We start from the raw sequence: 14,199 nt of genomic DNA, 5'->3' as shown, positions 1-14,199 counted from the left end.
AAAAAAAAAAAAAAAAATTATTACAAATTCTTTGATGAATAGAAAGTTCAAAAGTGCAGCATATATTAAAATAAAAATCTGTGCTGTCACTCAATCAATTTAATGCATCCTTGCTGAATAAAAGTATTCATTTAAACCTGTACTGACCCCAAACTTTTGAACGGTATAGCTTGTGTGTTAAACAAGAACACAGTGCAGTGTTTATGCATGCCTTTACATTTTCACAAGAATTACATCAAGTGTCTCCTAACTGGAATTCTTTAAATTAGTTTTGACCAGCAATCTACATCCTGCTTTTTTAATTGTAAATAATAACAACTAGATTTGGGAATCCAGCAATCTTTGGATTCCATAGATATGGAAAATCTCTCAATTAGTTTGACATTAAATTCATTAAATAACATAAGTTATAAATAACACTTTCCAATAAGGTTTAGTTTGTTAACATTGATTCTTAAAGCATTTATTAGTCAAGGTTAATGTTAATCTCCTATATACTAATACATTTATAACATTTGTATAAATCAACACAAACCTATGAATTAGTAATGGTATTTAATGATACCTATTGCATTAACCAATATTTACTAAATTAACTGTTACTATTAGATCTTTTTGGTACTTCATTTTACTCTATTAAAAAAAAAAATAAATAAAAAAAAACTCATGGGGAGAGACTTTAAAAGTCAGTACACGAACAATTATATTTTCAAACAGTATATTCCTGCACTTTCGTCATTTATTTTCCCAGAAGTGAACAGTAAGAAACATTCTTTACATATCTCTGGTGTAAGATAAACACCTGCTCTTCCATGATGACATTGACAGTGTGAAAAGTTCAGATATGCTTTTAATAAATCTATTAGTCAGTGCTCCAACATAACAATGAATTGCGGCTTTAGAAAAAGATAACAAAAGGGTTAATCTTTTTTGTTTACCCTCCCCTTCTTCATACCCCTATTTACCCTCCCCTTGTTCACACAGTTAATGTTTAATTTTGGTTATGTGACGATGCCTATAAACACATTGATTGCTGCAGTCACACCATCAGCACTCTGCGGTCCTCTCCATCCAGCACACACCTGACATCTGCAGCTGAGGGCCAGAAGACATGGCATCGGTTCTACGCTGGCTGTGGGTTAACAGAAACTACTTCATCATCTTCATCACCCCACTTCTTATATTGCCCCTGCCGCTGAAATACTCAACTCCGGTAAGTGCTTTTCTGCTGGAGCAGAAGTATTTTATGAAAATCTTCTTCAAAGTCCTTGTCATGAACATCTTAAGCAAAACTGTTTCTCTATGCATTTACATTTCGTTTGTGAATTTCGTTTGTGAATTTATTTCAGCCAAATGACTGAAATATGACAATGTGACATCTAAACCTTAAAAAATAATAATTTAAAAGGTTTAAATTTAAAGATCTGAATTAAAAAATAAGCCTCATCACCAGCTGAATGATGGCTGAAAAATGCACTGTTCGTATTTATGGACGGTGCATGCTGGGCACTTTATTTACACAGCTTGCAGAGGTCATCCTCAAATCACAAACAAAGAAAATAAAGTCAAATGGCCCAAAGTTACTCAAGACCTGGAGACACCGTGACTTTGATCAAGAAAGCTTCAGCTGAAAAAATATTGAACAAACCTGGATATCTGACTCAATTATATTAGTAAAAAGGAATAATCAGACATTTAAGAACCCCAAGTGGCTAAACTACTGAATGCATTTTATTTTTTGTATTTTTTAAAAGCCCTTACACAAGATATGATTGTCATACTGTACAACCTATCATGCACCACAGTATACTGTCATACTCTTATTAAAATGTTTTAATTTATTAAAATATTTTTTTTTATAAAATCAGAAGGTACTGGACAGTTTAACCCTATAAAGCCTACTATATCATATTTGATACAAAAAAATAAAACTAAACTACCAAAACTATCAAAAACAATCTTTTAAACCACTTGCACACAACCTTCTAATATACTACACTCCATACCAATTAAAATACACACTATTAAAAAATAAAAATACCATTTAATTATAACCTACTGTTTTATTTATTGTTCACCTTCAGGTCGTGGTACATGTGTGTTTTTGCTGTGAAATCTTTTCTAATTTTTATAAAGTAAACATACAAATAACCTTTATATTTTTTGTAATATTTCAAAATAGATTTACTGTATTGAAGCAACATTGGTTTACTTGATTATCCAAACATTATATTTAGAAAAAAAAGATTAAAATTGTATCTAATCAAATATGATTCAAATATGAACTATCATAAGCTTTGCCTGCTACAAGCTATTTTTAAATATCATCTTACTAAGTCATAATATTGGGAGATATAGAGTGATGACTGATATTTTAATAATGACTAATATTTATATATATTTTATGTAAGTAGTCTGCTATACTGTACTGTTATAAAGATCAAAACATTGATTTACATTACAAGCTATCACAATTTCATCTTTTTGGCCATATAAATCATTCTCATTACGTCATTACATCACATATGGTCCATAAAAGCTTGATGTATCAAATATGATACTCAACAAAAAAAACAGATATGCTATTTTTATGTCTTGTCTAAAGTTTCCATATAGGTTCCATAAAATTCCTCCATAAAATAAAACCATCCATAAAAGAAAATGCATTAAAAATTGTGGTCATGAGTTACTTTTATCAGCATTCTGAGAGTGATAGATGATTCTAAACAGGTCTTCAAGAGATACAGTAGTGACCCCTGGTACCTTCACCAGATGTAACAGATTTTTAACAGAACTGAATCACACCGTTTCCTCCCCTTTGACAACCTAAGATGAAAGGATTGCCATAGATTTGAGATTGCATCTTTGATGTGTTATGCATCTCATTCACATCCAATAATTCTCTTCTATAAAAATGTAAAATAGGGGATGTATTCCTAGTTCACTTACACTGTGACACTTCTGTTCTTCAGGAGGCAAGATGTGGTTTTGCCATCATCCTGATGGCGCTGTACTGGTGTACAGAGTGCATGCCGCTGGCCATAACTGCTCTGCTGCCTGTCATCCTCTTCCCATTGATGGGCATCATGGAATCTGGAAAGGTATTACGCAAAAAAATCCATAATAAGCATTTAGCATCATTTTATACCCAAAAATAATGGAAAAGCAAACTACTCCCATAGCATTTGTTTAAAATAAATGTGTATATTATATTTATCATAAAAGATGATCAGTTATATTATAATTGTCTCAAGGACTAAAGACACATAAATTTACTTACACAAAGATTTACCTTCATCAGCATGAAATCTATTTGTATAAGCGTTATATCTAATGATTTAAAAACTTTATGGGCCATAAAAGCAGTTTTTATGAGCACCTTGGAACATGTCATCAAACTGTTTTTTATATTCCTTATATTTCTATCTTTTCCTTATCTTGACTGTCTTTCGCAGACTGCAAACTAATTTTTATACAAAACTGGATTAAAAATGCAAAATTGGCAAAAACATTTTTGTACAGGTTAAAGTTATACTACTGACTGGAATGTCTACCATTGTCTAATGCATTTTCGTATACTATTTTGGAGAAACAGTGGGTAGTATACAGTATACGACAGAGCCCCTAAGGGAGACATGGTGATGGAAAAAACATAAGATGGAAAGGAAAATGCTTTTGTGTTCACTCATAAAAATGTTCCATTTTCTTGCAAAAGTGTTGCATTCCCCCGAGAAACTTTGCATGCAATCATTTATCTTTTGCATTATCTTGAAAAATTGTTGCCAAAGCAATGAAATAGTTTTTCTCACATTATTTGTAGCACAAATGTTTTGCAACGGAACACAAAGTTTTGCAAGACAGCAAAAAAAAAAAAAAAAAAAAAAAGCATTGAAATATAATTTTTCCTAATATCTAAAAAAATTTTCCCATCACCATGTCTTTATGACGGCTCTGTACAGTGCACACTGTATAGTATATAGTAGCAGGCTAGTACTGCATTTTAAATTGAAGCCATACTGAGCAGAACTAAATATGTAACTGTTACTTTGTCTTTCAGGTGTGTGTTGAGTACCTAAAGGACACCAATATGCTGTTTATTGGGGGTCTGCTAGTGGCTATAGCTGTTGAACACTGGAATCTTCATAAGCGTATCGCCCTAAGTGTCCTCCTAATAGTGGGAGTTCGGCCTGCTTTGTAAGATCTAACACATTAAAAACTTAGCCTACTTTATTTCTGTCTCACTCCAACACTCACCTGTTTTTGCTGTCTGTTAACTTCTGCAGGCTGATGATGGGGTTCATGATTGTAACAGCCTTCCTCTCCATGTGGATCAGCAATACCGCCACCACAGCCATGATGTTGCCCATTTCTCAAGCTGTTCTAGAACAGCTCAGCGCCACAGAGGCTGACAGCGATGAGAAAGAGCTTAGGGAAGGCCAAGATAACCAAGCGTTTGAGTTGACCGAGGTCAACATCAAACATCCTTTGGACAATGTCACTGGAGACAAACCTAACAGTAAGTCAAACATGTTAACATTTTTAAAACATTTTTTTTTTCTGCTGCACAGCAAATAAATATATTTGTGGTCACTGATTTGAAATTAATTTATTATTACATAATGTTAAACTGTAGACTTTAGTCAGTATAGTGTTATATTTAATTTTTGACAAAATAATTAGGATGTGAGTGATACTCTTTACCTCAACATGGTTCCTGACACAGCACATACAGATGTCATTCCAAATCTTCAGTACTTATCTTGCTGGATCTGTCTGCTGCTTTTGACTTGGTTAACCACCAGTTGGCAAAGGGCATCTCAGAATCTGCACTACAGTTCTTACCTCTCAGATAGGTCCTTCAAGGTATCTTGGAGGAGTGAGGTGTCCAAGTCACAACATCTATCTACTGGGGTGCCTCAGGGCTCAGTTCTTGGACCAATTATCTTCTCTGTCTACATGGCATCACTAGGTTCTGTCATTCAGAAACATGGCTTTTCATATCACTGCTATGCTGATGAAACTCAGCGCTACCTCTAATTCCATCCTGATGATCCAATGGTAAGCGCTTGAGTCTCAGCTTGTCTAACGGACATTTTTTTGCTGGATGAAGGACCATCACCTACAACTCAACCTTGCCAAGACAGAACTGCTTTTGGTTTGTGCAAACCCATCACTTCATCAAAATTTCGCCATATAGCTATCCATCAAACATAACTCCTTCAAGGAAAGCCAGGAACCTTTGAGTCATGATTGATGATCAGCTAAATTTCACAGACCACACTTCAGCTGAATTCCACAGACCACATTGCAAAAACTGCCTGGTCCTGCAGATTTGCTTTATACAACATTAGGAAGATCAGGTCCTTTCATTCCGAACATGCCACACGACTCCTTATTCAAGCTCTTGTTCTGTCCAGGCTGGACTATTGTAACACTCTCTTGGCAGATCTTCACACCTATGTTCTTCAATTTGCACTGACTGCCAACTGCTTGCAAAAAAATCAATTAATGAAATCATTAATGTTTGCCTTCAAAACAAACACTGTCTCTGCACCTCTTTACCTAAATTCACTACTTCAGACTTATGCACCCTCTAGAAACTTGCATTCTGCAAATGAACGGTGCATTGTAGTGCTATCCCAACTCAATGCGCACAGCTGAGTCTTTAGCCATCTTCAAGAAGTGGCTAAAAGCACATCTCTTCCATCTACACTTGACCTTCTGACACTTGGATTCTCTGTTCTATTTTATCTACTTGTTTTCTTTTTATTTATTAAAAAACTCCACCCTTTATTACTTGCACTTTCTATTCTATAAAAATGACTTTCAACTTGATTTCTTTTTATTTATTATAAAAAACCTTGCTGCATTTACTGTGTAACTGTGACTTGTCATGGCACATATTATTGCTCTTTTGTTGGTTTGAATTCTTCTATTGTCCTCATATGTAAGTCGCTTTGGATTAAAGCATATGCTAAATGTTAAATGTTAATGGAAACCAATGAACCAGCTAATAAATAGGTTTAATTGATCTTGGGCCTCTTTTATAATGTAGGTTCAGTTTTTTATTATTATTATTATTATTATTATATTATTATATGTATATTACACTTATATTCAAAATTTTGCAGCTGATTGTAAAGTGTGTTTGTATTTGGGCTGTGTTCTCATCGCCTCTACACTGTTTTGAAAATCAGATAAAAACAATCATAACAGCAAACACGCAAAAAAGCTCATTTTGACTACAACCGATAACTGAGATGCAAAGTGGTGCCATGCTTTTGTATGAAATAAGAGAGTGAAAGGGTCACCGAAATTAGTGTGCAAGAATACAGTGCTGCCACTTTTTACCAATCAGAATCAGTGGTAATAAAGCACAGACTTAAAACTTACATCCCACCTATTCTAAATTTTGACAGACAACCCAGATCTGGAGGCAAGAATCAATGCACTCTCTGAACTCAGGAGGAAAGAACGTGAAGAGAAGTACCTTCGTCTCTTTAAAGGAATGAGTCTATCTGTGTGTTACTCCGCCAGCATTGGAGGAACTGCCACCCTAACGGGCACCACACCAAATCTTATTCTCAAGGGCCAGATGGATGAGTATGTTTGTCAAATATCCTGCTATTTTAACAGTTATTTTATCCTATTTTAATAATCATAATTTTGATAATAATACATTACCATATATATATATATATATATATATATATATAAAAATATATATATATATATATATATATATATATATATTAAAAAAAAAAAATCACTAAAGTATATATTTACATAGAGGTGTTGTGCATTGTTGTGCACAAAAACTGTTAGACCTACAGCATAAAAATGTGCATACAGTAATGGAGCAAGGTCTCTTCTCACACATATTTTTGCACATTTTTGCAGCATTTTTCCACATAACAATGACGTAATTAACTTTGCAAGCTGGTTCGGTTTTGCCTTTCCTAACATGGTGCTGATGCTTGTGCTGTCTTGGCTCTGGCTGCAGTTCATGTATTTGGGATTTAAGTAAGTAACTTGCATGCTATACATTAAATTACATAGTGTGTCTAGGACATAAAGTAAGTGTTATTAGTTAGATTATTTCAATTTGAGGTGATTTTGTTTTTCAGCTTAAAAAAGAGTTTTGGCTGCGGTTTGAAAAATAAGGGAGACAAAGAAGCTTACAGAGTGATGAAGAATGAATACAAGAAGCTGGGCCCGATGTCTTTTGCTGAGGGTGCAGTGCTTGTCATCTTTGTGATCCTGGTGATCCTGTGGTTCACACGAGAACCAGGGTTCATGCCAGGCTGGGCTACTGAACTCTTTAACAAAAATGGACAGTGAGTAAACTTCACCCAAAAACGTTTAAGTAACAGTTCACATAAAAAAGTTATGTTCTTTGCAAATATTTTTTTTTTCTATTTTCTATTTTTCTCTGTGAAGTATGTCACCGATGGCACTGTGGCCATTTTCATGTCAACCCTGTTCTTCGTCATTCCATCTCGGCTAGACTTTTCATGTTCTGTCAGTGCAAATGATGAACATGATGAAGAAGCTGAAGGAGTTGGGGATGGTAAGGTGCTTTTTGCATTCAGAGTATTTGAACATAACATTGTTCCATAAGTTTAAACTAGGTCTTAAACCAAATTTACTGGACTATCTGTTTTATAAAGAACAAGAAAAACAGAAGAAGGACAAGAAGAAGAAACTGAAGGGTACTCCCACTCTTCTAAACTGGAAGGTGGTACATGAACACATGCCCTGGAACATAGTGCTACTCCTAGGTGGAGGATTTGCCTTGGCAAGAGGAAGTGAGGTAAGACGATCACAGAATAGCACATTACAATGGCAATAACGCTACTTTCATTAGTCATTTATACAAAATATATGATATTCAAAATAATTAAAATTAGATTTTCTTTTAGCATATTACCATGTGTAAAATTCTAAATATTACAAAGCTCATGTTATGATGTTGAAAAATTAAATTAAATTAAATTAAATTAAATTAAATTAAATTAAGTCAAAGTGTATTTATAAAGCAAGTTTTTTTTCAAATTCAATTCAATTAATTTAATACCGTGGTTCTCAACCAACGGGCAGGAGTGGGCCACAAGATGACTTAATATATATTCATATTTCTTATGTATTTGTGTAGGAGTCTGGACTGTCAGTATGGCTGGGTGAAAGACTGGCCCCACTGCAGAGCATCCCACCCTTCGCCATCTCTCTGATACTGTGTTTCCTGGTGGGAACATTCACAGAATGCTCCAGCAACACAGCCACCACCACGCTGTTCCTGCCCATTCTAGCCTCTATGGTGAGTACACGGCATACAGAGAACATATTTAGTATAGCCTGAATTAGCCTAAAGATATCTACCGCATATATTCTTTGTTATTGCGTTTTTCAAATATATAACTTCCTAACAAGTATGGATGTGCTAATAATAAGCCGCCTCTACTTGCAGGCCACAACCATCGGGCTCCATCCTCTCTATGTGATGCTGCCCTGCACCATCAGCGCATCGCTGGCTTTCATGCTTCCTGTAGCCACTCCACCCAATGCCATCGCTTTCTCCTATGGCAACCTCAAAGTCTTGGATATGGTATGGTTGAACCCACTTTACATGAGTCTTTCTCCCTCACATTAGTTTCGATGTTCTAGTGGAAGTTTAACTGGGAGTTAAATGTCAAAATAAATTTTTGAGGCACTGTTTATGGAAAAAAATCGTGTGTAATTGTATTTTCTTTTTGTTTGGGCAAAGGCAGGCTTCATTCTCAACATCATTGGCATTCTAAGCATCAACCTTGGCATCAACACATGGGGAATGGCCATGTTCAATCTAGGAACGTTTCCTGCATGGGCCAACGCCACAAATGCAACAAGTACACCATGAAAATCTTCACATCTAATGGTTTCATGAGAACATTGAAGGGAAAGAGAGGGGGAAAAGAAAGCTAATCCAAAAAATACCATCATCAAATCAACAAAAGGGTCATAGTTTGCAGAGCATGTAGTGTCCGTCTCCTCATCAATGCCCTCTGGAGCAAAAGCTTAGTTTTTCTCAAACCTTTAGACAGTATAATTTCAAGCACTATATTAGTGGCAGGTAAGGATTTACAACTAGTGTTCGAAATTCTGTAACACTTATTTACATCTTTAAAGTCACTCAAGTATGATGACTTTGTAAATGTGAGTTGGCTTCCATGTAGCGCTCTTGCTAGCCCAGCATGGGCAAATTCTGATCCAAGTTCTGGTTCATACAGAGCTTTTTTTTCCTACATTCTTTGTGGGTTTGGTTTTCACACGTAGGTTTTCTGGTCTTCCATTTGTGCTGGTTCACGAAAATTGTATTAATTTATGGGGTCTGGACAAGACCTTTTACTGTATATTTTAGATCCCTTTTTGGATCACAGTCTATTTAATACAATTTAATATATGGCTGAATAGTAAAATCTTAATTTGTTGAGTAACAGTTAAAGATGTTAAATGCCACTACTTTGTAGAAGTAAATACTTGAAACATAAAAGTCACAGCATTTTTCAGAATATGTGCCTTTTCTCAAATAAATCTAATTTTGTGCAGTCTTGTGAGAAATTTCATTTAGCCTGCAACAACAATATTGTTGGGAATTGATTTCAAGCAATTATTTCATTTCATATAAAATGTCATTTATATTATTAAAGAACAATTGCAAATATTAGGACCTACAGTACATGTATTTTACAGATTAATTTAAAATATATATTTTTAAACTCATTGCACTACTGTTTTTGAAAGAAGATAAATAACAAGGCTATATTTATTTTAGTAAACAAATTATTGTGATGCAAAGCTGAATTTTCAGCAGTCATTACTTGTCTTCAGTGTCGCATTATCCTTTGGAAATCATTTTAATATAGCAATTTTGAAGCAAAAGTTGTGATGCTTAATATTTTTTGTGGAAGCCATGATACGCTTTGTTTTGGGGGGGATTTTTTTGAAGGATGCAAATTCTAAAAGAACAGCATTTTTTTGGAAAGTTTTTTTTTTTTTAACAATAACAACAAAATCTGTTATTTCCTTGTTGAATAAAAGTACTGTCTTTTAAAAAAGAAAAAATTCTTACTGAACCTATTTTGTGTATAATTTAAATACAAACTAGTGCTAAGCAATCTAATGAATCTGAAATAAATATAAGAAAATAAAAGGCTATGGGAAAAACAAACAAAAAAACAACTTCAATAAAAAAAAAAAAGGAAAAAAATAAATCAACATATACATTTAATTCTCTTTTATTCCAGACTGGCATTTGAACTGTCCAAAACATATGTTTCTTTTTCTCCCCCCAAAAAATCATTTACATTAAATCACAATCATAAATAAAGCACATATTACATCTAAATAGAAACATTTTTCAAATTATTCCTCCATTTTATGCACTTAAAGAAGTTTTTGAAAGCCTTTATTCATAAACCAAAAACAGGAAAATCATTCTCCTAAATGCACTTTTTGCACTATGAATACAAGGATCATAGATACAGCACATCCTTGGATAAAATCTTAAATCTAACCTCTGCTATGTGCACTAAACAGCCTTGAAGGGCCTGGCTCGCTGGAATGTGTGAGAAAGGGAATGCTAGATGGAGAGGTGAGAAGAGACCGCATCTCTTGATCTCTTCGAACTACTGTTCTTTAAACAGCTCAAAACGGTCATTTCTTTCCTCTTGTTTTGTACGAAGTCAAAAAGAAACCACACGAAGCAGATGTTTGAAATGTCAAGGCTTGTGATGTGTGCCGTGTTCCCTTTTCAGTAGGCGTTTTTCACAACGTTGTTTTATCTACACAACATCTCATTTGAAGTGTGAATTATGTATAATCAGAAACTTTATGCAGACCTTTGAATGCAAAAGTCCTTCGTTTCGACAGATCCATGAAGCTTGCGCACCATGAAAGTTTGAACTAATTTGACTTTTTATGCATGTTTTTTTGTTTTTATCCACACAAATAATCAACATCCCAAAATTAAGCAAGTTTGTTCACGTATCAAAATATATCTACACTCTCAGAAAAAAGGTACAAGTTGTCACTGTTTTCAAAAGGTATTGTTAGGTATTTCCATATTGTTACCTTAGAGGTACATATTAGTACCTAATAGGTACAAAAGTGTACCTTTTCAAAAGGTACTGCCCCAGTGACAGCTTCTGTACCTTTTTTTTTCTGAGAGTGTAATGCAACACAAATCTATCAATTATGTCAAGGTCTCACCATAAAATCATATCTTATTCTATTTAGGATGAAAAGTTCACAAATATCATGAAATATGATGTAGCTTATTCTGACAGGGAAAGAAATACTCATCAACAATATATAATGATCTTATCAGTGTTAAACACCCCCCTCACACACATACACACACAAAATCATTGAATCAAAACACACACATACACACGCACGCACCTGATGAATAGAAAACCTAAGAACTATTCACATTACAGTGCCTTGCTCATACAAAATAAATGCTTTAATATCTATATTTGCTGATGTGAATGATGGCAGTGTGAAATCAGAATAGGATATGTATGCATTGGATAAGACCTTATGATATGACTCTCTAAATCAGAAAAACAGACATGACGCACTGCAGGCAGTCGTCTATGACACTGATTCAAGGAGGGTGTGACTGCTGGACAAAGACATGTGATTTGTTCTTAGGTCTGTCAGTCAAACTCTCTGCCTCAGTCCCCTCCCACGGCTGTCCTAAGGGCCTCCGCTGTACGAATAATCTGCTTTGTTGTGCATGACCAGCTTGTTGTCCACAAAGTAGAAGCTGTCAGACTGCGTCTCATAAGGATGGAGGATCATCTCACGCACTGAAATAAAGAGAAAACACATCACCATGGATAAAGTGATACACAAATAATTATTAAGCTTTTTAAAAGCTCCAGTATTTTCTAGATACATAGTCTCTCAGGGGTTACTTACTGAGATCCTCTGAGAGCGGGGGGAACTCATAGATGTGCTCACAGGTGTTCTTGCTGCTGGGGATGCAGAAGCCAAACTCAAAGTCGAAGCTTTTCAGCAGCTGTTCACGGAAATAGTGCCTCTCGATCATCCGGAAGTTATTGATGGGGATGTCCCCTACTGTGAATTCAACACTAAAAACACCGAAACAAGGCAGAGAAGATATTCAGTTGAGACTACTTCTTCAGTGTTCATTTCACTACACAGTTCTTCACTTGGGTTAGTTTAGATAGCTGTTAACTTCAGACTATTAATTACCAACAACTGTTCAGCATCCCATTCCTCAATGTATTATGTGATTAAGGGATTCATTGTTTATAATGAGTAGCTTACTGCATCTAGTTCTTTAGAATGATGACGAGATTCATTCGACAGGTTGAATTTTGAGAAATGATTTATGCTCGCTTTGTTTTGATTATTATATCTGACCTCAATAAGCATGCATGCTTTTGTTTTGGAATATGAGACAGCTCCACTAATGAATATCAGCTGTCTGTCCTTTCATGTGTTACTGTGTTTATTTTCTAAATATGTAATCTCTTTGCAAGAGAGGACAATATGATAGGACAGCAGCACTACAGTGATGATCTAATCATGCAAATATTTAATAATAACCTGCGTGTGCTCATTTTTAGTGACTTTACTTAACTCTACTGTTATTTTAATAAATATTTGAAGATCTGTTCATTTAGTAACCTTATGGTTTCTAGGAAAACTGTGCATTAAAGGCCAACATATATTACCATTCAAAAACATGAGATAGGTAAGACTTTACTGTCCTTGGTGAAAGTATTGATTTCTTTCAATAAAGAAACTTTTGAACAGTTGTTTTTACACTGAATAGTTTTATAAACTACTTACGTGGCTCCTACTTGACGAAGCCGTAAGAAAGCCGGCGTAAACTGATAACGTACAAATCGGCCAGCATTTGGATCAACATCTCTTTTATCCCCTCCTTTATCTAGTGGAAAAAAAAAAAATTACATTCAGACAATTAGATTCAGAATTGTAAAATAATTGATGTATGTGTCTGATAATAATTGCACATGACTGATTGTAACCAAGTGTCTTTCTGGGCTTCACTTAAATGTATTAAAAGGACTAAAACAAGAAAGCAGAGACAGCAGACTTTTCCCATTCTTTGTGTTCCTCACTTAAGCTATGCATGAACAGCTGTTTTCTATAGCAAATACGCATTGAGTTCAAAGTTACTCCATGAATCGCATCCCAGCTCAGTTCATTACAGTAGTTTATGTTCACACAGTGTTTCTGTTTATATTCAAGCACAGCCATGATAATACCGGAGCAGTTTCAGGACAGTTCCACCTAGTGGTCAGAAAATTATTATTACCTCTCTATAACTCTAACTCTCGAAATCCTTGGCCAATCCTTTTTTGAACCTACTTAAAAACTTGTAAGTGGTTCAGTTTTCTCAGAACCTTTGAACTGCTCTGCCAAATACTGTGCTTGTGGAATCATCACATTCTTTAGACATGCTCATTTGTCTCTTTAGATTGCAGAGAATACTATTATTTAGAAAAAAGAAAAAAAAAATTGTAGGCATGACTACTGAAAGTGAATAATGAGTGAATAATAATAGGAACATTATTTATAACATGCATGTCAAAAGCCAAATGGCAAAAAATGCTAGTAATTACATAAACAGTAACCTAATGCTAACAATCACCTTTTTAGGGGCAAAAGATAGCACTGATTGCACATCACCTGTCACTGTTGCATCTGATTATTAATTGATTTTATCCTTAACCACACACCACAAACTTTTCTTTGCAATGTCAAATGTGAAACCAACAAGTTTGTTGTCTAAAGGACTGTTAAACAGTAACCTAATAAATATCAATTGTTCAACATGGACCAAAACATGAAAGTAGTCATCAAAATCAAGCCAGCCTGTGTGCTCATGTAATAAAAGTTTGGGCGGGCGCACACACACACACACACACACACACACTCAGACAGAGTGCATATTATAAAACTGTATATTATATAACTATCTAACTGCGTCAATAACTGTATATATTTATGGATCTGAAAGCATTTACATTAGTAGCAAGTCTAATAGATAACCACCTGACTAATTTTAGTTAGATACCCACCCACAAGATCCAATAAGTCTCCATGCTACTGATCACATGACAGGAATCAGTAACCTGCTGGAAGTGGCCGCTCACACTT

At 34.8% G+C, this 14,199-nt stretch overlaps 1 protein-coding gene and 1 pseudogene across 1 annotated transcript in view; one reads left to right on the top strand and one right to left on the bottom strand.

The window, feature by feature from the left end:
* The first annotated feature begins 1,032 nt into the window (after positions 1–1,032).
* LOC109083221 lies at positions 1,033–9,584 on the top strand (annotated as a pseudogene).
* A 674-nt stretch (positions 9,585–10,258) lies between these two features.
* The window catches only part of LOC109045858 (protein unc-119 homolog A-like), a 30,806-nt gene continuing 26,865 nt past the window's right edge, over positions 10,259–14,199 (bottom strand). The window contains exons 3-5 of the mRNA XM_019063671.2: positions 12,865–12,964; positions 11,965–12,137; positions 10,259–11,852 (exon numbers count right to left, since the gene is read on the bottom strand). Of these exons, the coding sequence (XP_018919216.2) occupies positions 11,740–11,852; positions 11,965–12,137; positions 12,865–12,964 (386 nt within the window). The 3' untranslated portion in view covers positions 10,259–11,739. The remainder of the gene's footprint in view (positions 11,853–11,964; positions 12,138–12,864; positions 12,965–14,199) is intronic.

The sequence above is a fragment of the Cyprinus carpio genome, chromosome A21, assembly GCF_018340385.1.
Source record: "Cyprinus carpio isolate SPL01 chromosome A21, ASM1834038v1, whole genome shotgun sequence".
NCBI classification, from domain to species: domain Eukaryota; kingdom Metazoa; phylum Chordata; class Actinopteri; order Cypriniformes; family Cyprinidae; genus Cyprinus; species Cyprinus carpio.
The sequence above is the reverse complement of the archived record's forward strand: the minus strand, read 5'-3'. Positions and strand labels throughout refer to the sequence as shown.